The sequence below is a fragment of the Camelus bactrianus genome, chromosome 8, assembly GCF_048773025.1.
Source record: "Camelus bactrianus isolate YW-2024 breed Bactrian camel chromosome 8, ASM4877302v1, whole genome shotgun sequence".
NCBI lineage: Eukaryota > Metazoa > Chordata > Mammalia > Artiodactyla > Camelidae > Camelus > Camelus bactrianus.
The window spans coordinates 60,302,406-60,329,191 of record NC_133546.1 but is presented as its reverse complement, the minus strand read 5'-3'; the positions used below and the strand labels follow the sequence as shown (position 1 = coordinate 60,329,191).

Here is a 26,786-nt window from a genome sequence, read left to right as displayed (position 1 = left end):
AATCTTGTAAAGCATCTTCCTCATCTTGCTGGATTACTGAGACAATTTAGGAAAGAGCACTACCAAAAAATAAAAGGAATTGTGGAGTAGATAGAACCAGATAAAAACCCCGACTCCAGTGCTGTTGAAACGTGCACTGTGCTCGTGCTGCACAAGCCGTAGGCTCTATGCTACAAAGCTCCGTGCTGTTCAGTTTTTAAGCCACATTGTAACCTGGAGCACAATGCTTGGAACCTGCCAGATGGCTGCTGTTGGGTCTGAACGAGTTAGCCTGTGTAAACCATTTGGTAGACATTGGGGGACGCAATTCTGTTAGCCTGCTTTCCTGTTATTTCCTGGGGTTATTCTGCACTCAATTTACATAGGAAAATATGATAATGTATTACATAAACACAAGAAATCTCCTGCCATTCTGTTTCTGTTAACTTCCACTTTAAACAACAAGAATATAAAACTAAATAAACTGCAGAAACTAAACCCTATGCAGTTCACCCTGACTTACTCAGTATCTGCTTTAGCATAAAACTACTAACAGCAATAAATGAAGGCAAATAATAGACTATTTGATTTACTTTCATTCTTTGTCAACCTGAATTGGAAAAGGCTGGCTAGTCCATGAGGTTATTTATGAATTAAAACCAAAGTGATACGTGGCTTTGAAACAATACTGTGAGCTCAAAATCAAAATGTCTCCTGAAATTAGAACTCTGCATCACAGACGTGAGCTCCTGAGCTCAGCACTCCACGTGCTCTACTTTTTCAGGAGAGACAAACCATGTTTTAGGTAGCCCAGTTTTCTATAACAAATATCCAATAAACATACCTGCAGCTTTAGTTATTTGCTCACTCAGTTTCTCAGGTCACAATTTCTCACATAAAAGGAAAGTGTAAAAAGAAAGTACATTAGAAGATCCTCATGATCTGGGAGCCCAAGGTGATGAAAGATTAAGGCAGCTATTTGTAATGGCTTATTAAATGCTTTGGAGAAGGAGTGATACTTTATCCACACTGTTCTATTCAATTCCTACAATAATTCTAAGAAGCAGACATTGTCATTCCCATTTTATAGATGAAAAACCAAGGTACACAAACTGGATGGGAATCCTACCAGGTTTGTCTAGTTCTAAAGTCTATCCCAAGATTCAAGGATTAGTTTGTTTTTCAAATTGAATGGCAAATCATCCTTGTGCATTTTAATAGATTCATGAAAAAATTTCCATAAAGATTTCTAAAAGCTAATTATGAAAGTTAATCCCACACCCCATAAAGGACATAAACATGTCTCACCCACCAGCCTGCCACATTTCTCACAAACACATCTCAGCAAAAAAGCACAAGAGACAAAACAAACGAAAAAACCAAAGGGTTCTATTCTTTTGGATAACATATACTTTTTCTCTTGTCTGCCAGATTTCTCTACTGGTTATGTAGCATGAGCAATTTTCTCACAGGAAATCTCTTGTATTTATAGCAAGCTAATTACTCTCTAGAAGTGACTGTCCTAAGTATGTGGATGGTTTCAGGATTCAATTTTGTCAAAAGCTGAAAAATTAATTCATGCCCCATCCCATGCAAGCCTTATGTTTTAAGAGATTAAAAGCTACTGCAAAGACCTATTACCAGAGCATTTCTGGACTACCCTTAATTTAAAAATCCATTAATCTACATTTTTGGGATGATATAATCTATGAGACATATTGTTTGACATGTTTAAGTTCAATGTTCTACCTAATAAGGAAGGCAATATCTGATTATTAGAAATTAGTTCTATACTCTAAAGTTTAGGCCCCCAAAAGCTTACATTTTAATCATGAATGTGCTATATTAAGACACAAAAACAAAAGATTCTAGCAATTAAGATGCTCACTAATTTTATATACCAAAAGCTACAATATGCTATTTACTACACAATAACAGTTTTCTCTCAAGAAATGTAAGCAACATTCTGAAAACTTCATTTTGTTGAAAGATGGAACCGTCTGCTGAGCTTATTTTGTACCAGCCAAAGTGAATACGCTGCTTTTGCTACCATCAAACAAAAAGCATTTAAATGATTACCAATTCTGAGTCTCTTGTTAATAATTTTTTCAGCTAAATATGGTAATATGTTTCAAAATGATGTCAAGGATGCCACTTTACTACAGCAAAATATTAAAACAGACATTTGGCGTTATCAACATATGGTGCATCCCTGAAGAATAATATGGGAAACATTTTTTATTTGAGAGGAGGCAACATGTATTTCTTAACCTATATTGAGTCCCTCTAAAGCATGTGATAATATACAATTATAATAAAGGTCTCCAGCAGTTACAAGGCTTTTGTATAAGCAACTCTAACAAGTTTAGTAGGTTTCCAAACACCATTCACTAACATACAGAGCACCTACTATCCATATACTTCAGTCTGTGAGATACATGCTTTCTTGATTCAAGCGTGACAAGTTTCAGTGGCAAGTAAAGAAATACGCACGTAAAATTTTAGAAGTTAAAAAAAGGATCTAGGAAAATATAAGATTTCACAGGCAGTATATGATTATTTGCCAAATAAGTGACACAAATCATATCCCACTCCCAGAAAGACAGGATTGCTCCTTCCCAGAAATTGTCTCATATCTCCCTTATGGCTCTTACTGTATTATTTGTTTTTTAGCAATTTGTATATATCACTTAAGTTCCTTGAAAAAGTAGATTTTTTATTTTTTAATTTCTGAATCCCACCACAGTACTGAAAAATACCTAGCACTTGGTACATGCTCAATCAATGTTGATCTGAATACCTGAATTGATGAATGACTTATGACGATGATAAGAGTGATGAAGGCAGCAGCCACACGCGGGGCCAGGCACTGTTCTAGGTGCTTCACATGCATCAACTAATTTACTGTTAGTTTTCTTGTCGTACCTCCACCTTACACACGAGGGAACTGAGGCACCAGGAGAACAGTTTGCCCCTACACATCTAACTCCTTTACACCCTTCAATTCTGGGCTTAAAGGTGACTTCATTAGGGAAGTCTTCCCAATCCACTAGACAAGGCTATATACACTTGCCCTCCATCCATACAACCCCCTTTATTTCCCCTATCATTATAGTCACCACTCCTGAACAACTTTTCCAATCAGTAGTCTTGTACACCACACAGTCAGCTCCACGAAGGCAGGGCCATGTCAGCCTTACTCACTGCTTTATTCCCAGGGCCTATCAAAGTCTGTGGCACAAAATTCATACCTCAATAATTTAAGTTTAATGATTGAGTGATGCCAGTATTCATTAAATGTTCATTTAAAGAATAAGTGACAGAAATGAGTGAATCTGGGGTGATACTGAAATAATCAATGTAACGGTCCAGTATGCATCTGAAGCTACAAAACTGTGGTTTAAGAGAAGAATGAGTATCAGAGGTAAAGATTTAAGAGTCATCTGCAGACTGTTATTCCATGGTTATAAGTGATTATGCCAAAACTGTGGCATTCTGGTTGACCCACTTCTGAATACATATTATCTATATATTCAGGAGAACCCAACATCATATGTTTAAGTTGCAAGCCTCCAAAATAAAAATTCAGAAAGGAGTCTTATTAATTGTAAATGTAACAAAGATGAAGCCATTCTTTAAGAGGTTCCTCTTAATAATAATATAGTGCTTTTATGAGAGTGCCTGGAATCTGCCATTAGCATATTTCTAGTTGGGAAGAAAAGCTACTATGTGTTTTCTTTAAGATGACCAAGGTGAAGCTGAAATACACTGCTACCATGATTATGTACCATAGCACTCAGGCATTAGAGATGAGCTCTCTGTTGTAGAGACAAGCAAAGCATCCAAATCTGCATTTGGACCTAAAAAAGGCATATGGATTATAAACCACACTGCACTGCTACTGCGACAACAACCGTGAACACTCCTCCAAGGCACTGAATGACAAGAGACTAGAAAGCAGAACTGGTTCAGTCACTTTGCTTGAGAAACTTGAATACACATGTGCTCTGGGAAAAGTATTTTGAGTTTCAAACCTGTTTTACATCACTACAGCTGTGAGTAGCAGTGACAGAGACATCAACTACTGCCACAGTGAAGAAAGGGAGACTGTGAATAAAGGCAGCAGGTTCATTGAAGAAAAGAAACCACCGCCAGTGAAAGAACATTCTAAGCATAGCTGCGGATGCTTTTTGCCTTCCTGGCAGTATGCACACATACACAGCCAGGAAGCAGAATCGCATTCAAATATTTAGGATCATGAGAGCAATGTACGTAATTAAAAGAAATAAAGGGTAAGTCTGCAGGCTCTTTCAACAAACAAAACATGACCAGCAGTGTAGTGCTCTCTTAAGAAGAATTTGCATCTCCTTTTAAAAAATAGAAAAAAACAGGAATGCAGTAAGTGAAAGTACTACACTTTTCTAGGAGGATGTAAAGACACTTTTAGGCCCTCTGGTCAAACCTTATAGATATACATAATAGGGTGCAAATTAAGGTTACTGATTTAACAAGTTTAGTCATCTGATTTTCCCTAGAAATTTTGGCATTTCTTAAGTTTTTGGCAAAAGAATAAATGAATGAATGAATGAATAAAAGCAGCAATAAAGGAACTGCCTGAATTTGACTTTAAGGAATAGCAGCTAGCAGCAAATCACCAACCCCAAAGCACAGTCATCTTGGGCCACTCTCAGAGGTAGTAACTGACTTAAGGGGTATTAACAATTCCTGAGGCCATCATTTTATTAAAGCCCAGGCAAACAGCCCAAGAGGATACTCAAAGTAAAAGTTACATAAACTATAGAACAGTTTAAGAAGGTAGGGATACTTATAACAAAGGAAAAAAATTACATAAATGCTTGCTTAGAAAAGCTACATAGGAAAATTTCATTAAATGATGATGATGCTGGGTAACTGAAATCCTTACTGTCGTACGTTTCTACAGAGCTTTTTCTCTTCAATGCATTGTTGTAGGGGCTGACTCCCTTGAGATCCTTGAACACCACCACCAATGGAAAATTTAACTTAGCAATATTCACACAAAAATAGTGTTATACAGAACAAAGAGAGTGGGCTTAGGTAGTCAGAAGAACTGGGTTCCAATCCCAATTATGTCATGTACTGCTTGCATGACCACAGGCAAGTTATTTAACCTCTCTGTGTCTCAATTTTCTCATCTGTAAATAATATTTACTTTATAAGACTGCTATAAATACTAGATGGTATAATTTGTCCTGAGCACATACTATGCGCTCAATGAAAATTATTTCTTTGGCTCTTTATAAAAATACCTTATTTTTTCTATTCCTAGTATAAAGTTATATGTTACCATTCCATTTATGTCAGTGCTGTTGTTTTAAATTGCCATTGATCTTAACAAAAACATCTAACTTTGAAAATAATGCCAAAGGTTCTTATTTCCAAAAGGAAGAATACATATTGAACCAGAATATGCAAATTCTATTATTGGACAGTATTATCACTAGAGTACAGGTTTCTGCCTCCAGATTACCACGCAGAAACACTGAAAGAAATGTTGAATGAAAATGGTATACCATAGGAAATAGATACTTAGATTTATTTACATATTATTTATGATTACTCTATTTTTAACTCAATAGGAGAGTCTTGATGCTATGTTTTCAAAGTCACAATTTTGAAGATAATTCTCTAAAAAGCTGTGACTGCAACAACAAAGAGTAGTTATCACTTTCAGTGCAGAAAAGGGTGTAATGAACTGATTTCTTTTTCACAATAAAAATCTGCACTGAACAAAGATGAACCAATCAATCCGTTGTCTTTTTACAGAGTACAATTCTCCTGGAAAAACTGTATCTAACTGTCTTAGGCTTAATCTTAACTTCTCAAAACACAGAAAGAGGAGATGAAAATAACTGAAATAACAGCTATGGAAAGGCAAGATCTTCATGACTTGAACTGTTAGATTCAAAAGCCTAACTAGTCCCACTAAGAAAGGTTCTCTAGTCACAAATAATAGTTCAACTTGAGCAGCAACAGAATGTCAGAAAAAACAAATAGAAACATTAATTTGAACTGTTTTTATAGTAGTTCTACTTCTTTGCTTCTCTTAGAAACTAACACTTCAAATAATATGAAGAAATATAAAAATATTTTACTACCTGACAGTTCTGACTTCAGGAATCCAGGACCCTTCCGTCATTGTCCGTGGCAGTGAGCACTAGTTATTAGCTAGACCTAAAGAAGCCATTGCAAACACTGATATGAATCACCAAGAAAATGTCAGGTCTTGAGGCTGAGTTTGGTTCTTACCTAAAATTTTGATGTTTCACTAAAAAAGGTTTTAAGGTGCCCCTCCCCACCCCAGCTCCAAATCAGAAATTACTAAAGTCGTCTGTATAGTCTTGATGTTAATAAAAGATGTTTAAAAAATTCTCGAACACCAATTCACCTCTTCAATCATATCTCATATTATTTCCTTACATAAACGTTTGCTCTTATACTTAAGGCAAGTCTTTATAGCTCCACTCCACACTTTTGTGTTTTCTGTTTTCCTAAAACACCTGTTATCTTCCCACTCCTATGGGGTTAAACAGAAAGACAAAGTCTCTCTCTCTCTCTCTCTCTCTCTCTCTCTCTCTCTCTCTCTCTCTCTCTCTCTCTCTCTCTCTCTCTCTCACACACACACACACACACACACACACACACACACACACACGACTAATCCTCCTAATTGGAAGGACAACACAGTTCTTACTTCCTTTGTGAATCCCACTTCAACTGCCCAAGTCCACAGCTCTTCCTCAGCTTCTGACATCTGGAGCTAATTCCAAGCATCTGACACATCATGTTCTACCTTGTGTTGTTACTTATCTTTTTACAAAGAGATTTCTTTCATCTCACCAATCAGAGTATAAATAAGTTGGGGGCAGATAAAATATCTTATTAATCTTTATATCCCTGTCTTCACCAAAATACCTTGTACAGATATACCTAATCGGTGTTTCTTTTTATCTAGTAGGTATGTTTTGAGATAAATAATGGAAGAGAGAATACAGTATGCACAGTCAAAAGAACAGGGAATTGTAAACAGAGAGGAGTGGGAGTTAGGGAAAGTAAGAGTACAGGAGGTGGGAAAACCCGATGGAAAGAATTTACTTGCAACATTGGGCAATAGGAAACCACTTGGTGATAATTTAAAAACAGACAAACAAACAAACAAAAAACCCCAGCAAACTAGTGCAGGATAAACTTATGAAAGGCTCTGAAGGCCAGAAATAGGAGGCTGAATTCATGCTAGAGAGGGTCAAGATGCCCAACACAGAGACTATCAAGGAGCATAAGATTTGAAGGAAGAAAATGACGTAGCTCCATCTCCAGTCACTCAGAAGAGGTAGCTGTTAACAGCCAACAGAACTGAGTGAAGCAGAGACCTGGCCTCAAGAAAGGCCGATCTATTAAGGACATTTGGGACTCCACCAAGAATGAGAAGAATTCAAAAGAACAGACTTGCCTTTACTTTTTTTCTCCCAAACTATAATTTTTCATAATTTTATTGATTTAATAATTCAAGCCAGTAAAGGCATTTGAAAATCCTGAACAGACTTAAGATTTTATTTATTATGGATAAGAATGACCCCCATGACAGCATAGGAGTCTATATCTTTTAATAAGATACAAGAAAATGAAGGTGTTCATCACTAAAAGTAACTCACCCTCACCAATACAATTTCTACCTTTTCCTTGTGTGGCTCTATTTCATTCCAGAAATCTCCACTTTGTGATATCCAATGACCTATATCATATGCATACTACCTTATTTCATTCATCCTTTTGCTAAACCATAACCACCCTGAGAACACCTCCTTGCTTATTTTCACTGTTACAGCCTTGTACATCATCCAATTACCCCTGTGCTATGCAACCAACCTACTCATCCAGAAACTTAGAAAACATCTGTTCCTTCTCCGTGCAATTCTGCTGCAGTTCTTTCTGCAGCTAAAACCAGTCCTGAGTCATCAAAATGCCTCCAGCATACACTAGTCTTGAAAAACATTTAAATGTTTTAATTCAAGCTATGCTCACAGAGCATACTCAACTTTCAGCCAGAAAATGAGAAACTGTTTTTCACTATATCTAGCAAAACTCACACCTGGTTGGAAAAAAAAATCTTGGAAAAGAGGTATTAACTTTTTCTTTCTGAGCTAGTCAGAGCACACAAAATGCTCAGGTGATTTGTTTATATACCTAATTTCCTACCAGCTGATTCTTTCTTAAAGAAATAGATTTCTAGAGACTGTTTCAAATTAATAACCATATGATACTCTCACCCAGATCTCTTGGATATTAAGAAGTAATAAAAGTAAATAAAGAGCATTTAATTAATACAAAAGGAAAAACAACAAGGAGGGTTGGCCCTTCTAAAAAATGATGGCTGAGAGAAATAGATAACAGAATAAACTTTAAAATACATGCTCTGGGAACAAAAAGGAAAACACTTCATAACGATATCAGAAGATACCGTAATTAGAAGCCTTTTAATATCTCAGAGATTCACAAATGTTCCCAGTACAAGAACTCTCAGCTCTTACCATTAACAACTAGTGAACACAGACACTCAACAATGACTGAATAAGCAGCTGAGGTAAGATTATAACCTTGAGCTCTTTATCCTCCCATCTCTCTGCATATAAATAAACCACAATAACTCTACCTTGATCCTTGTGGTGGAATCACATTTCCTTTGGTCAAGTCACTTAGTCCAGTCAGTGTCTTAACTAGTACTGTATCAATTACACTGATAATTTTGGCCTACTGTACAAGCAACACTCAGAAGGGCTTCAAGAATTATAGTCATATGCTGTATCTGATAATGCAACATAAATAGTAACTAGTACACTTAACAGTATACACTAAAGTAATACTCCATAGGAGGCAACCTAATGTAAACTACCTGTTGGCAGTGTCACCTTGGGTTTGTCACTCAGTCTTCGATGTCTTCCTAATCTGCAAAACTGGACATGCTAAAAGTGCCTGTGTTTTACAGGTTGTTTGGGAATTAATTAGAAGAGCGCTTGGCACATGGTGCTCAACAAGTGCTGGCTATGATACTTGCTTGTTTAATAATGGTACTAACTGAATGGTTCACGCTTTTGGTTTTAAACAAGTAAATTATCCCATTTTCCTTTTTCATGTTAGAAAGTTTTAAAATACTGACAAAAAAGAAAAAAAGATGAGATATCCAAAGAGCTATCAACGTGGTCATCACATTTGATGATAAAATGAAAAAGATATATATTAGGGGTACATTTAATTTAAATATCCTTTTACACCATTTGTTTTTCAAAGTCTCAGCCTCCTTTGACCAAAAAAAAAAAAAAAAAAGTCATATTAAGTGAGTTTTCCACTAGATAACTGCTTTTATTAGTTGACTTAGAGAGTTGAATCTGATTCTAAAATACTGCACTCTATTGAGATGAAATTCTTGATTGTCAAATAACCTAAAATATCACTTTATGTGTCTATCCACAGACTGAATTGATATACATATGTGTGTGTGTGTTCACTGCTAATATTTTGAGTATTACCAGACTTAAAACCTAGCAGACAACAATTAAAAGTACTTTAATATCAGAAAGAACATATTATTTTAGCAAGTGAAAGATCACTTGTAAAGCTATTTCCTGGGTATCACAAATGTTCTGATCTGGTGACATTATAAAAAGAATTTAAATAGTAACATCTAAAATATTTTAGTAAAACTGTAAATCTCCAAATGGCATCTTAATGCTAACTTGTATTTGCAATGTAAAACTTAAATTTATAATAGTTTTCCCAAATCTTATAGTTCATTGCATTTACCACAGTTTGTGAATTTCCTCAACTACAAACTTGTCATTTTTACTTACTGGAAAATAATTACATAGAAAATGAAATTTGGGGATATGAAGAAAACAAATAGCTCACTACTTTAAAAAACTATTTTAAGAACTAATAAGATTTACTGGACTGTATTTTTAAATTCCCGTTGTAGAAAATTAAAGATCCCTTCTACCCACACCTTACAATACCTATCTATGACAGGGTATCACATACTGCAATAGTCTCAAACTTCTAAAGGTGCTTGAGGTAGCAACTTTAATAGTTTCGAGTACAATTTTGGCAACATTGATGGATTTGTATTACCTAGAGTCAGTTTCATAGCCCGCTACAGTTCTTGAAGAGTCAACAAAGAGAACACCAGTCTGGACCTTTCCTAACAGCCTGAATCATGGCCATGGAACACTTGAAATAGGTCTTTAATGCCATCTCTGCGTTAGCAGGTGGGGGAACAGGGGTGGCATGTTTTTGAAACTTTATTAAGGCAAGAGGACAAGTAAGTATTCCTTCCTAACTATTTACAGGGGAGATTACTTTTCTCCTTTTGTGGGAAGAAAGTGAAATATGTAACTTCTAGATGTCTTATATAAAATCTAAATCAGAAACTGTGGCATGTGTCAGAAATATGACTTCAACAATAGTCATTTTAGATGTACACTCTTACATTTACATGGTTATCAGTGCCTTTGAAATTCTTTTTAGAAGTAAAATATTGGTAGGGAAAAAAAAAAACAACAAGATAAGAAATACCATATTATTTCCTTTCACCAAAATAGGATGTCCACTGCGTTATAAATATCTAAGTGAGCATAACACCACTGTTATTTTCGAGAACATTTCAAAGTTACAAAAAATAATTGTTTAGTCTTTTTCTCTCCAAACTTCCTTCAACAAGAACTCAGCTTCATATATAAATCTGGTTTGCAAAAAGAACTAGAATATGCTAAAATTATTTCTAATATTTTTCTATAAAGTGTCGAGCTCAAGAGAGATTGAAAGTAATTCAAATTTCCAGCTAAGAAAAATGCTAACTTTCCTAATTGGAAAATAATTTGAGGACTATATTTAAAATGTTTTCAGAATAATGTATTCACAAAATCTACATTTCAAATAAAGCTGCTGGTGTTAATAATAATTTACAACCACAATTTTATATTAGAAAATAAAATTAATTTATATTGCCTTGAAGATATCCCACCTCAAGATGTAACAGAGATCAGAAAATAAAATTTTAAAGCAGTAAATATGTATGTAATTAGAACCGGAGTTTTAAATACTTCGATGAACTTCATAGTAAATACTTATTGGTTAAAAATACAAAAACAAAACCAAAACAAAACCAAGCCTGTAGATACAGAGAACAGATTGGTGGTTGCCACAAGCAGGGGGTGAGGGTGGGAAAAATGAATAAAAGGGATCAAAGGTACAAACTTCAATTATAAGGTAAAGTCCTGGGGCATAACATAACGGCACGGTAATTACAGTTAGTAATACCATATTGTATATTCGACACTTGTTAAAAGAGTAGATGTTAAAAATTCTCATCACAAGAGAAATATGTTTTGTAACTGTAAGGTGATGGGTATTAACTACATTTATTCTGATGATCATTTTGCAACGTATACAAATATTTGGATCATTATGTTATCACCTGAAACGAAAAGAATGTTATGTATCAACTATACCGCAACTAAAAAACCAAATACTTGGTTGTCTAAGCGTTCTTCAATAATAATGTTAGTAAATATTTATTTAGTGCCTTTATGTCTCAGGCTCTAGGCTAGTTGCTGGGGATACTGAAGTACACAAGACACAGCCCAGCCCTATGGGACTTATAGTCTTGTAGATAAGTTTTTTAAGAACGTGAAGAATACTGAAACTGAAACATGTATGACTAGAGGCCTTAAGTGTTACTCAGTTTCGGCAATGACACTGCCAAAAGCGCCTTGGTAAAAATGGCAGGAAAACACTACTACTGAATACTTTTTGGAACCTTACGTCTGCAGTTACTATGCGACTTGTTGGAAACAATGCATGACTTTTAACACCCAGAGAGTTACAGTACTGGCTCATGAAAGAGCCAGTGGTGGCCCTGAAGCACTCTGTCAGCAAGTGTGCAGGATAAAATGTTGTCAGCACTTAACAGCTACTATACAGAAGTAGAGAGACTTTCGGCTTCTGTAACAGTTTGTGGGTATTTTTTAAAGCTTCTTTCACTTTTTGAATCTGCTTTCAACAAAGAAATAACCACGTCTGCCCCTATTACTGCAATATGAGACAATGAAAATCTGCCTCTTCATTTACAGTACTACAGAAAATTCAGCCATTATTCAATGAGTATGTCACACAAATCTAGATCCACGTCCACTACTTTCTCTAAAGTTTGCACCTCCATTTCTTTCTGCTTTTTCATCTAGGGGGCTCTTACCTTTCTTTCTTTCTCTGTCCTCAAAATACACAACATCACTTGGAAGACAGAGTAGGCGTAGAAAGCTCCCTTCTGTTCTTGAGAATTAGGATTTTTTGAAACAGAATATAGCTTTGCTTGGCTCCATAAAGCATCTTAATTCACTTCTCATTTATCTTCTCCCATACCCTCTTCCTCTCTCTCCCAGCAACTATGCCATCTCATCGTCTTCCCCTCCAAAGTCACTCGGGGGTTTATCCTCAACTCTGGGGCAGGTAAGCCTTCTCATCGTCACTTGCACTGCACAAACACGGCATATGGCAGCATCAGCTGGACGGTCCTACCCTGCAGCAGTGTTTGCCGAACTGTGAGTCGTGGCCCATTTTCCAAGAGAGAAGTTAATTTAGTGAGTTGTGGACAGCACTTAAAAATCAACAGGAAAATAAACAGAACAGAATGGAAAATATAGTTGTTACATCACTCTTACTTTGAAACTTTGGTTTACATTGTGTGTGTGTAAATATATATATGTGTATGTGTATTAGAACTCAGTGAAAATACACTTACTTCTTACACTTCTACAAGTCATGGTGAAAAGTTTGGAAGTCACTAAACTAGAACTCTCAGTTTTAGAGCCTGCATCTTTATCTGATGTAACACTTCAGGTATTTTAGAGATTTAAAATATGGGCGTTAAATAATTTCTTTCAGTAAAAAGTTCTGATCTAATAAGCCACATATTTTCTAAAACATCATCAATCAGTAAACAAACCAAATCAGTTTCCCTAGTTTTTTCAGTATTTCATAAAAGACCCCAAATAAATATTTTATCTTTAAATTTAATTTACCCTAAAAATTAAAATTGACGAGCTATTTGCCATTTCAAAAATATTTTTAAGTAACAAATCACAATCTAAGCTCAATATATCTATAAAGGAAACAGTCTACATTTTTCCACTGAAAAAAGTCTGAGGGAATGGTATGACGGATTTTCAAATATGATTTTAAAAATGGAGAAGAGATCATTATTTCTTTGCATCCATTGCATAGGCATATGGGTATAAAAGCCGATCTTATATTTCCTTGGCTGTAAAGAGATTTTTTAAATGTAAGCTCAGAAAGCTTAGAGTCTGAGGCTGTGACTAATGGCACCAGCCCCTCAGAAGGATGGGAGCAGGCTCTGAGGCAGAGAATAATTCAGCTGCACTGACTGTAAAAGAACTGACTGGGAATAATGGTTATACTCCTTACTTTTCACATACAGCTACTGCATGGAATTCAGAGTTGAAAGACAGGAGGCATTTTTTAGCCGTTCTGCGGTGTCAAAGTGGAAACTGTCTGTGACTCAGCCTCACAGCTTTGCACACTTCTTGGGCTGTCAGAACTGCAAGAGACAACTCATACCACGCCCTGCGGGGAGGGCCAGCCCTGTGGCCTTGAGACTTTTCATAACAACCCCTGAGTTGATTAACAGTGATGCTGACAGGCTTCAGTCCTACTTGGCTTTATAGATTCTGGCTGCTAAGTGGAGCCTCTGGGACTATAAGCCCATGAGAATAGCATTAGGATTTTTACTGGACTGTAAAATGCTTTCAAAAACAATGCAGAATAATAGGTATAAAGTGTAAACTACTGTTTAAACTTGACCATCTCTACAAAAATAAGCTATGAATAATACTGTATATATACACTGAATTAAGATAAAGGTATAATGCAAAGATATACAGAAATAACCACCCCTCTGCCCCAGAAAACTCCTGACAACTTGAAAGCATACAAATAGGAATTAAGCAATTTATTTAATCAAAACTTTTTAATTTCAAAGGCTGCATATGAAGATATAGTGAACCATATCTCTTACTTAAGAAAACCCGAAGTCACATACAGCCCAGTTATGTTTAATCTTAACAAAGTTGAAAGAAATCGGTCTTGGATGAGGATGAAATCTGCTTCATTTACTGCACTAGACAATAGCTGTGGATATGTGAGGCAATTCTTTCCTTACTCTGTATTACAACTCATAAAATGATCAGTGTTTTATTTAGTTTATCATCTTTTAGGATAAAGTAAAAGAATCATCATGCATGCTTAAAATCAAGTTCTTCAGATGACAAATTTCCCTTGAAAACTTAAGGACTAAGCTTATTTGAAAAAAGAGCCTTCCAATGACTTATAGAAGATGTTAAGAGATAAAAGGTAAAGTTGAAAGTAGAGAGACTTCTGCTTCCATGATGGTTTCCATAACTTCCCCTAAGAAACCTGAAACGAGCATAAAGATGTACTAGCTAAGATCATAATGAAGTCCCATGTTTGCACATATTTGTATCTTTATCTAAGACTTGGACAGAAAACTAAAACTAAAAGATGGGTAATAATAAGAGAGGCAGGGAGAAAGAGACAGAGAGAGAAAGAATGGTTGTAACAACTCACATTATATACTAATAGTACAGGTATCTACTGTAATGCTATAGCAGATTCTGAACTCATTTAACACTTGTCCAAATATCTATCATCCTTCTTGTGTTTTTCTCTTTCTGATATTTATAAATTGGAGCTCCTTTTCAGGAATACGACTGTAAAATGCCTCTTAAACAAACACAGCCTCTAACATCAAGCCACTCACACACTTAGTCCTGTGATATTAATGAATGAGAATTCCTTTTCCTAAATATTCAGACAACTTCCTATCTTGATTTGTTAAAAAAAATCTTTTTTCAACAACCAATATTCTTTTAAGGAAAGGAAAGAAGTTTCCATTTATTAAAGTTACATCTGATATCTATGCCACACAACAAAGTATCATTATACTTAGTTTAATGGGAGAAAAATGAACATAATAAATACTGGTATTTCATGTCCAAAGCAAGTCAGATGCAAGGCAAGGGGAGGGGAATAAACCTTAAATTTCTAGTCTAATCTTAAGCACTGAAACTATGATTTTTTTTACTGTTTTCCGATTAATTTACAATTATCCTAATTAGGTAGGGATCAATATAGCATTCTCATAAAAGCCACAGGAATTATAAAAGAACTTCAATAATTAATGAGGATAAGAAATCTTTCCACAGTATATGAGAAAAACCTTTTCTGCAGCAACATCAAAGGAAAAAGATGACCTAAAATAATAGACTTTTTTCTACTGAGTTGATCATCCAGGCATAAAGGGTTGACAAAGGATTGACCTCTGTCACTGGACTTATTAGAAGGGGCCTGGATAAAGAAAATGTTATGTTAATGAATCAGGTGAGTGATGGAGGAATCATCCTCATACATCCACTTACACATTTTTGAGACAACTTGTAACACGCGCACACGCACACACACACACACACACACACACACACACATTCTACCCTTCCCTAAACATATCGGAGAAGCCTGTCACTTTTTCATTATTTCAGTTCTAATACGGAGAAACAGGATTTTCCAAACCAATGGACAGAAAAAAAAATTGGGCTTTCAGAAATGTTCCTGCTGAAACTTATTAGGATTCCTGGCTATACTGTTGAATTTGGTGAACAGGATAGTGAGGGAGGTTTGTGAAGAGACTCTTGCCAACTCCACTTGTTTTCCAGGGATATTAAAAATAGAAACAAAAACATATCTGAATGCTTGTCATTACTTAGGGAATCAGAAAAGTTCAAGAGGATCCACAACTTAAGCTGCTGATGTGGACTTAAGAGTATCTTAAGTAAAATTAATGAAGGTATTTAAAGAGATGCTGATGCTATGGTATCTAAATAAGATTTTTCATTTTAAAATGTCAATAATATGACTAAACCTTCTCAGTGTTAAATATCTTGTATGTCCTCTTCAGGCTTAGTCTATTCTGAAAAATCTTTGTTTTTCAAAGCATAAAAATGTCATACACGCAGGTGGAAAGGAATTTAAAATCACATCCTACAAATGAACATGAGAAAAATAATTCATGGCGCCAAGAAACAAACGTGAAGAAAAAGCAGAAAACTAAACAAAAAACACAAAATACATTTTACAGGTCTGTCAGAAAACATTAATAAAAGTTACAATAACAAAGAAAAAGGATGACCGCAAACCTTTCTTTTTATTTACTGCCTTGAACGTTCATAATATTACTCCATTTTTAACAAGAGAGCCTAGTTGGAATCTGTGATTCAACCCTCAACTATTACTAATACTAAAAACTATTTTTGATGAAAAATTGGATGCTTTCCCTCTATGATCAGGACCAAGGCAAGGATGCCTATTCTCACCATTTCTATTCAACTCTGTACTGCGGGTTTTAGCCAATGCAGTAAAGGAAGAAAAAGCAATACAAGGTATTCAGATCAGAAAAGAAAAAGGAAAACTGTCTATTAGTAGGTGACATAATCATTTATGTAGAAAATCCTATGAAATCTAAAAAAAGGTTCTAGAATTAATAATTGAATATAGAAAAACTATAGATTTTAAAGTAGGCACATAAAATTTAATCATCTTTTTATGTACTACCAATGAACAATTAGAAACTAAAATTAAAAAATACTTTATAATAGCATCACAGATATAAAATGTTTACAGATAAATTTATTTTAAGTGTACAAGACCAACACACTGAAACAACAAAATATTGCTGAGAGACATTTAATATCTAAATGAATGGAGAAATATGTGGTCTTTATGAATTGTAAGATTCAATATTGTTATGATGTCACTTCTCTTCAAATAGATCTACAGATTCAATGTGATCCAAACCAAAATTCCAGGCATTTTTATAAAAATTGACAAGATGATTCAGACATTCACATGGAAATTAAAGGAACCTACAGTAACCTAAGCAACTCTGAAAAAGAACACAGTTGAAGGATTTACACTACCTGACTCCATGACTTACTCTACAGCTACAAAAAGTCGAGATAGTGTGATATTGCTAGAGGGACAGACACACAGGTCAATGCAACAGAATAAAGAGTCCAGAAATAGATTCACACACAAAGGATGAACTGATTTTCAACAAGATGTAAAGGCACTTCAACAATGGAAAGAATAGTCTTTTTAACAAGTGGTTTTGGAACAACTGAATATCCATGTGCCAAAAAAGGTTGGGTTGTGGGGGGACAACATTCCTCTATACCTTGAACCTTGCATCCTATACAAAATTGAACTCAATTGGATAATAGACCTAAATAAGGCCTAAAACTATAAAGATTCTAGAAAAACACATAGGAGAAAAATCTCTGTGACTTTGGGTTAGGTAAATATTTCCTTAGATCAACACTAAAAGAATGAGCCATAAAAAAAAATGAACAAACTGAACTTCATCAATGTTAAGAATTTTTGCTCTTTCAGGACCCTGTTAAGAAAAATCCCATATCTGATAAAGGACTTACATCCAGAATATAAAGAATGCTCAAAACTCAACGGTAAGAAAGCAAAATACCCAATTAAAACACGGCAAGTTTTGAATATGCACTTCACTAGAGATGTACAGATGGCAAATAAGCATATGAGAAGATGCTCAACATTCATTTAATTCATTTAATCAGAAATGCAAATTAAAACTACAGTGAAATACTCTATACCTATAAGAATGGCTGAACCCTTAAAAAGACTGACCACACCAAATGCTGATGAGGATATGGAAGAACTGGCACTCACTCTGCCGGTGGGGAAACAGTTTTGTAGTTTCTGAGAAAGTTATAACATACAACTGCCATTTAACTCAGCCATTTTGGTCTTAGGTATTTACTCAAGAGAAATGAAAGTATATGTCCATCCCGAGACTTGTATACAAATGTTCACAGCACCTTTTTTTATAATAACCAAAAAGTAGGAACAACCCAAATGTCCACCAATGTGTGAAAAGGATAAAGAAATTGTGCTATAACCATATAATGAAATACTACTCGGCAATAAAAAAGAATGAACCACTAAAGTGTAACAACATGGGTGAATCTCAAAATTATTACGCTGAATGAAAGAAGCTGAAAGAGAGAGAGAAAGAAATATTGTATGATTCTATTTATATAAAATTCTGGAAAGTGCAAATTAACCTATAATGATTAGATCAGTGGTTGCCCTGGGAACTCAAAGGGAAGAAGGAGGGGCAAAAGGAAGGTACTCAAAGGGCCACAAGGAAACTGTTGGGGGTGATAGATATGTTCATTATCTTGATTGTGGTGATGGTTTCACAAGTATAAGGGTAACAATGTCAAATTGTACAGTTTAAATATGTACATTTTATTGTATGACTATTATATCTCAATAAAGCAGTCAAAAAATTCTATTGTCAAAAGGGTAATGTGGTTCTAAATTGTACTCTTCTTAATTAATCACTGAAGTGCTTTGGTCAAAGTCAGTTCTACTATGGGCAAGATTATTAAATTAATCAATTCACTGAAAAAATGAATTACTTTTTCAGCAGATATGCAAAAGCAAGTGAAATTAATAATTCACATTCACAGTATTTTCGAGGTAGTTATTTGCAGGGTTTGGGTGGGTTTTGGACAAGTGAACTATATCTAGAAAAAGTATATTGGAAAATAAACAATCATACCTTGATTTGCGCAAAGGGTCTGTCATAACCTCCAACATAGAGAAGGCCAATGTTTTGAGGAAGTAACCTACAAAGGAAAAAAAAAGCATTACTTATAAAATACTCTTCATTAAATATAAAGTTCTATAATTATCAAAATTTGTGTAACATAATTTCTATGAAAAATTAATCTCTATGTAATTATTCTTGTCTTCTGCATGATGGGATAGTAATAAGCAAAGAAATAATTCTTATATTTCAGAAAATATTGGGTAAATATTGAGAATAGCAACTTAAATGTAAAACAACCTAACATATTAATAATTTTAGTAAAATTACTACATAGGGGAGGATTAAAATAATAATGCATAAAATCAAAACTACAATGAGGTATCACCTTACACCACTCAGAATGGCCATCATTAAAAAAACTGCAAACAATAAATGCTGGAGAGGGTGTGGAGAAAAAGGAACCCTCCTGCACTGTTGGTGGGGATGTAAATTGGTGCAGTCACTATGGAGGGCAGCATGGAGGTTCCTTAAAAAATTAAAAATAGAGTTACCATAAGATCCAGCAAAACCACTCCTGGGCATATATCTGGAGAAAATATAATTTGAAGATATGTACACCCCAATGTTCACAGCAGCACTATTTACAATAGCCAAGGCATGGAAACAATCCAAATGCCCACTGACAGCTGACTGGATAAAGAAGACGTGGTATATGTACATGTACGTACACACACACACACACACACACACACACACACACACACACTGGAATACTACTCAGCCATAAAAAAGAATAAAATAATGCCATTTGCAGCAACATGGAAGAAACTAGAGATGGTCATTCTAAGTGAAATAAGCCAGAAAGAGAAAGAAAAATACCATATGAATCTTAAAAAAAGGACACAAATGAACTTATCTAAAAAAAGGAAACAAACTCACAGACATAGAGAACAAATACATGGTTATCCAGGGGTAAAGGGAGTAGGAAGAAGACGAAGAAGTGCATTTGTGGAGTGTGGAGTTGTGCAGGGTATGAGAAGGGCATAATTAAAGTTATTACTCAATGGTATCTTATAATCATTGTCACCAGGTTATAGTGTGAGGTGATTGTGTGATTACTGAGGGGGAGGACAGGCCACCCCAAAATATGCCACTTTGACGTTGATTATTTTGAGCTGAAGGCAATTAAGATCCAGCAGACTCAGAAAAAAACTTTTACCTCTCCCTTAACTTAGAATTTAGATAGGGGGCCTGGTTCAGAAGAACTATTCCCAGAGATAACTTTTTTATCTGAAAGACCTATCTGCACAGCAGGGCAGACTTCTAATCACCAAACATCTGCTCTTCTCACCTCCCTTGTGAAGACTGGGCCCCATCCCACTCCTTAGCTTGGGATGGCACATAAGCCCAACTTGCCTTTGAGCCTCTTCTCTTTGGGGACACCATACATACTAAATTACATTTGTAATTCTTCTCCTGCTAATCTGTCGTATGTCAATTTAATTATTAGACTAAAGAACCTAGAAGAAAAGAAGGGAAAGTCCCCATCCCACCCTACATTACCTTCTATTGACTTGGTCTTGTAAGATTAGTAAAGCACACTCTTAAAGCACCTCAGATTTTATGAAATAAGATAGATAGATATTCAGTTTCCCAGGAACATCCTCTGTGCCCTGCATTCTTTAAAGGCCTAGAAAGCATTAAAGGCCACTAAATGCAAATAGATGATAAACACAATAATAAATTAAATTAAACCAATTTAGCAAAAAGCTACTTAAGTTTGGAATGTGATACCTGTAGTAATGTATTTCAGCATGTTGCTAAAGGTTATAAACATGACTAAAGGCACTTGTTCACTGGATGCAAGTAGAAAGTATAAGAAAAGTCCCCAAATCTCAACTGTGAAATGGAGAGTTTCTTAGCCATCATTTGACAAATAAGAAATTAATCCAACCAACAAAACTTCAAATCTCTCATAAATTGCTAGTATCACAAATTTAATGTTAGCTATATATAGCAGTGGTAATTTATTCCCTACATAACAAATGTTCACAAAAAGCTTGATAAACCCCTTTTAGAAGTAAGAATAGTTGCTGTTCATACAAATAGACACTCAAAAAGGAAGAGAATAAAAGCTGGCTGACATTTAAAAATCAATATGCCTCTAATTACTGTGCATATGCATTTTAGGCAGCTTGCCAATATACTATTTAGTGTGTTCTCCTTCCTCCACTTGCCTATCTAATAACTACCCTCTAAACAAGAAATATCTTAAATACATCAGTTACAGAGCATACATACATTTCACTTTTAAAATACTGCTCTTTCTCATTCATGTCCGTATAATTCCTTACCATCAATTATATTACCACCTTCATGTGAGTAGGTTTTAATATGTATCATAATTTAAAGGCCCGCTATGTTGAAAATAATACTTTGAGAATACAAATTTCAACTTTTAAAATGAGACACTTCTTTATATGTTTTTGCCTTTCAAAAATTATTTTGGCAAATTGTATACATAATTATTGTCAAACAATAGGCAGGCACCATTTTATTATGGCAGGGTACTTACATGGAATATAGCAATCACACATTTTAAATCCCCAGAGTAAAGGCATTAATTCAGCACTAATAGTTGCATTTATACGTGTATGTTAAAATAGAACCCATGGCTCACTAACTACCAGGTAACTGATTTCCCTTCCGTTAAGTGAACATTAACTTAACCTTTATTCATGGGCTAATAACTCTCAAAATATTTGCTTGTAACTAAATGCTTCTATAGTGTGACTACCAAAGACATTTTTGGAAAGTAGCAATAAGAAGGCACTGCTAGAAAAAAAAGAAAATATATTAGAGCTTTTGAAGAAAGTAAAGATAGGCAAGAATAATGTTCATTTTGCTTCAATTTCCCAAATACAAATATCAGTAAGTATCTGCCCTGCAAAGAAAGCCACAAGATTATTTCCAGAAAAGTTTCTCACATAAAGGATAAATAAAACTTGCCAGGTAATAGAATGAACATTATTTAAAAGAACCTCATTCACCATCATTCACTGATGATATATGGGGCTTAGAAAAAACTGCTTTAGAAGGAAATTGAGTCTATAATTATTTCAAATTAAAAGTTAAAAAAGGCAAAGGGGATCTTTCTAAAAATAAGCTCAATAACTCAAAATTAACTGTTCTGTCTACGGGCCATAATTACATTACCCACTAACTGATATGTTTTTCCACTGCAACAAAATACTTTGAAAAAACTTGCAGTATCTTGAATACTGACTGACTTAAACAAAATCCTACTTCTACACCAAAGAGCAAGTTCTCCAAAGAGCAGACTCTATCCAATACACTTACTACTAGGAAAAAAAAGAGAAAGCAAATGCACTTAATATGGGATCAATAGGGCTCTTCTGAATTTGAGAAAATGCACATTATTGAGAAGGCCTGCATTATTCTGAGCCTTCTAGTCAAATGTAAGTAAAAGCAGCATATACTATTAGGCCCTGATGAAACTCGGATGAACCAATGAGTTTATTATTATCCTTACAGACTTTTCATAGCCTATACTTTTCTCTTTTGGTTTGCTTTCTAAACACTGGTGCAAGAATAACAAAATGCTCTAGATTTTCATGAAGAAAAAAAAAAAAAGCAGAAAACCACCATCAATAGCAATAACATGCTTAAATAAAGAATCTGTGTGCCAATAGGAATAAATTACCTGAAAGTGATGCCTGTGAAATATACATTGGGTGAAATAAATAACAGAAATAATAAATAAGAAGGATAAATACAATGCTGAAGTAAACAACAGAAAGTTAAATCATTTTGCAAAGGTATGTAAGAAATGTTGAGCAACCAACACTCAGAGAATTAATGCCAACATAATGTGTAACTAGATACAAATGAGTAATATCCCACATTATTAAGGAGGATGGGGATGAAAAAGAACTAACTTGAGTAACTTCAGAAAACAGAATTTTGATGATAATCTGTAAGGCTACAGATAAAAAGAACTGTACACAAATATAGTCCTTGAGTTTGTAAACTTGTTTCTCACAGGGTTATGGGTTAGTTACTGAAAATACTTCATTGTACGCAAGGATTTAACAAACAAGTAAATATATCATGGATAAGGAGATGCAGATTGCTCACTGTACAAAGGACTCTAAATAAGAAAAGGGGAAAGGATAGAATTAACATGATGATGCTGGGATACAATCAGAGCTATTAGTAGGAACTCCTGGTTTTTAATATAGTCACAGATAAAGAAATATATATAAGTGTGTGTGGAGGTGCATGTCAGTATATGATACAACTGTGAGGGTCTGTAATAGCCCCTAGCAGCAACGACCACGCCTAGAACCTAGATCTGTGCTTCCAACCATCATTCTCCAATTAAAAAGGGGAAGAAAAAAACAAAACAAAACTGGGCTCCTTGGAGAAAGGGCTGATTCCTAGACACAGGGAAGGAAAGTTTAAGATAAGCCCAGAAGATAAGCCCAGGAGGTATGAAACGTGAAGAGGGTACGTCAAAAAGACACAGAAACCAAACTGAAGGTGCTCCCAATGACCTAAGTCAAAATAGCAAAATAAAATCACAGTGCTGGGTTATAACCCATGGAGTAAAATATTCCTAAGTCCTTACTAATGTAAATAAATATAGGACGAAGAGGGGACAGTTGTTCTTTACAGTTCAATCCCAATTAATGCACTGAAGAAAATGAAGGAAACTGAATTCATCATATTTTAAATATTCATCAAATTGAAACTGAAAAACACCGCAGTAATGATTGTTACAGGCAAAAACCATTGAAAGACAAAGGTAGGATGAGAAACATGTTATTTGCCTAGCCTCATAGTTTCTCCCCAGAAAATACTCATTGATTATTACATATATATTATATATATAGCAACTTTAGAGTACAGAAACTCAGCAGACTAACTTAACTGAATAATCAAAATTACCAACAAGACCCTTCCACCCCCTAAACACCATATAATGCACCTAGAAGGGCACATTATCACATCCATTGTGTTCCTGCCAAAAAATATCCTCCCCCCAAAATCAAACTGAGGGGCATTCCATACAATAACTGACTAGTATTCTTCAAAAAGTGTCAAGATCATGAAAAGCAAAAGTGAGATACTGTCACAGATTATATTAAGGAGACGTGAAAACTAAGTGCAGTGTGGGATCCTGGGTTGGATCCTTGAGAAAAAGGATATTAGTGGGGAAAGCAGCAAAATTAGAATAAGGAATGTAGAGAAGTTCTTAGTATTGTAGCAAGGTTTATTTCTCAAAGTTAACAATAAGGGAAACATATGTGAGATATACAGGAATACTCTGTACTATTTTTGCAACTTTTCTATATGTCTAAAATTATTTTAAAATAAAAAATACCACATCACCTCACTTATTTATATGTGGACTCTAAAAAGACCAAAGTCATAGAAAAAGAACAGATCAGTGATGGTCAAAAGTGGGGAGTGAAGGAAATGGGTGAAGGCAGTCAAAAGTCACAAACTTTCTGTTAAAAGACAAATAAATTCTAGGGATGTAACATACAGCATGGTGACTACAGTTAACAATATTATATTGTATATTTGAAAGTTGTTAAAAGATTAGATCTAAAAGTTCTCATCACGAGAAAAAAAAAAACTGTAGCCATGTGAGGTGATGGATGTTAACTAAACTTATTGTGGTGATCATTTCACAATATCAAATCATTATGTTGTACACCTTAACCTAATACAATGTTATATGTCAACTATATCTCAATAAAATTGGGGGGGGGTGAGGGAGATAGAATTTTTTTTAGAGAGACATTATAATGACACTGAAAGAAGCCACCAAGTAGAAGAAATCTATAACACACATTATCTCCTAAGCTGAATATACACATACCCTAGGACCCGGCAATTCCAATTTTAGGTACCCAACAGACATGTGCGTGCACGTGTCCTGAAGCTCACATACAAATATGACTGGCTATTGTGAGTAATCACCCCCAAGTGCCATCCATCCAAATGCCTATATATAAAATTGTTACATATATATAACAGTGAAAAGAAATGAATTCCATACATTATGGATGATTTCAAAATCATAACACTGAGCAAAAGTCAAATATAAATAGGGTTGCATTCATGTAAGGTTAAAAACCAGGCAAAACCAAACCCTAAAGATTAGAGATGCATATCTAAGTAACAGAAGTATAAAAAAGAGCAGGAAATCAAAAAAAAAAATCATGGAAGTACAGATAACTGGTATATCTTTGCTGGAAGAGAGAAGTTTGTGAATAAGAAAGAGCATAATGGAGGTATTTAGGATGCTGGCAATATTTCCTTTCTTGTTCTGAGTAGTGGTTCAATGTGTGTTGGATACATGAAAGTTCATTAAGTTGTACATTTATCATTTATGTTTTATGTACTTTTCTGTATGTGTATTATATTTCATAGTATAAAAGGTCTTAATATAAAAAGCACAAAGACCAACATAAGCAATCAGTAAGAGAGTAAGAGTGACTCCTAAATGAGGGGTACAATATTAATTGGTATATTAACATATTTTAATATTCCTTATAAATAGACGAGTATTTTAAGAAATACTTAAATCTTTAAAGAAAGCTTCTAGGGAATCCACAAGCCACTCATCCCCTTCTTAGAAATAGAGCTATATAGTCTACGGCATAAAGATAATACGAAAATACAGAACTCACATGTCTGGGCATAACAGTTTTAAACAGAAAGGCATTAAAATTGCAAAAAGAAACATAAGTGCATTAAAAATGTATAGACAAATTTTCCACTCCGAGTCAACATATGAGTAACAAGAGCTGACCTAGGCCCTACTCCCACTAAACAACTAAAACTATAACGTCATACAATGGTTTTCAGAAACCAGACAAGAGGTAGCACAGTGGTACCCGAGAGAAGGGAAACAAAAGAAGTGGCTCTGGGACCACAGTGCCCATAAAGCCTGAAATATTTACTATCTGGTCCTTTAGTGAAAAAAAAATTGCCAACCCCATTTCAAGACAAATGAAAGCATATGTCTATGGAAAGACTTGTACCCAAGTTTCACGGTGACTTGATTCAAAATAGCCAAAGACTGAAAACATCTCAAATGTCCATTCACACACATTAGAATGGATAAGTAACCTGTGATGTATCTATACGACAATAAAGAAATGGACTACTGACACATGTAACAACATGGATGAATCTAATGTTGAAGGAAGCCAAAGTGGGGAGAGGGGAGGGACACACACATATTGTATGTTTCCATTTCTGTGAGATTCTAGAAAATGGATATCCAATAGCAGTAGCTGCCAGAAAACAGAGTAAAGGGTGTAGGAGGAGACAGGGAGGGAGGGCTTAGGGCTTAACAAGCAGCAGGAGGCAACTTTTGGGGTGATGGACATGTTCATCACCTTGTTCTGGGAGTGATGATTTCACACTTAAAAATCAAATGTATACTTTAACTATCTGCAATTTACCATATATTAATTACTCCTCAATAAAGCTATAAAAATACATAAACTTCATCTTCCAAATTTTGTTAAACATATTTTTTAAAAAAGAAAGTCTACAAATGTTCACAGGCCATATTGTAAACTGAGTCTACAAATAATTCTAAATCCATCCACCCTGATCATTCTAAATGGATAGCTGAGTTCTTATTTGAAGAATTGTCTGTGTAAACATGAAACAGAATAGTTTGAAAAGTGGATTTTAACAGGGAAATCGTTAAACATATTGAGCTCCATACCTAGTTTTTTGCTTTAGCTTATTTCTACCTACAAAAGAAGAGAGGGGAGAATGATTTATGTAGGGATTAGCTTCCAATCTAAACACCTGAAATCACCTGAATCACCATCATACCCATAAATTTTCATCTCCTTGACACTGATCCCATGATGTATGTGTAAAGCGTATTTGTTAAAAGGTTAATAAAATAAAATAAATAAAATGTTCATTTCCTATATTGGGAAATTCTGAACCTTATTTTATTTTTCCCCCTCTATTTTTATTG

General features: G+C 34.8%; 1 protein-coding gene across 4 annotated transcripts in view; it reads right to left on the bottom strand.

Annotated features, from left to right (window-relative positions):
- Positions 1–26,786, bottom strand: part of RNGTT (RNA guanylyltransferase and 5'-phosphatase) — a 264,604-nt gene that overhangs the window by 23,396 nt on the left and 214,422 nt on the right. For 3 of the 4 annotated variants that reach the window (XM_010948946.3, XM_074368638.1, XM_074368637.1), the window contains exon 14: positions 18,755–18,821. In XM_010948946.3, coding sequence (XP_010947248.1) covers positions 18,755–18,821 — 67 coding nt within the window. Of the gene's footprint in view, positions 1–6,116; positions 6,193–18,754; positions 18,822–26,786 lie in introns of all 4 variants that reach the window. The other variant, XR_012508732.1, reaches the window with a different exon arrangement.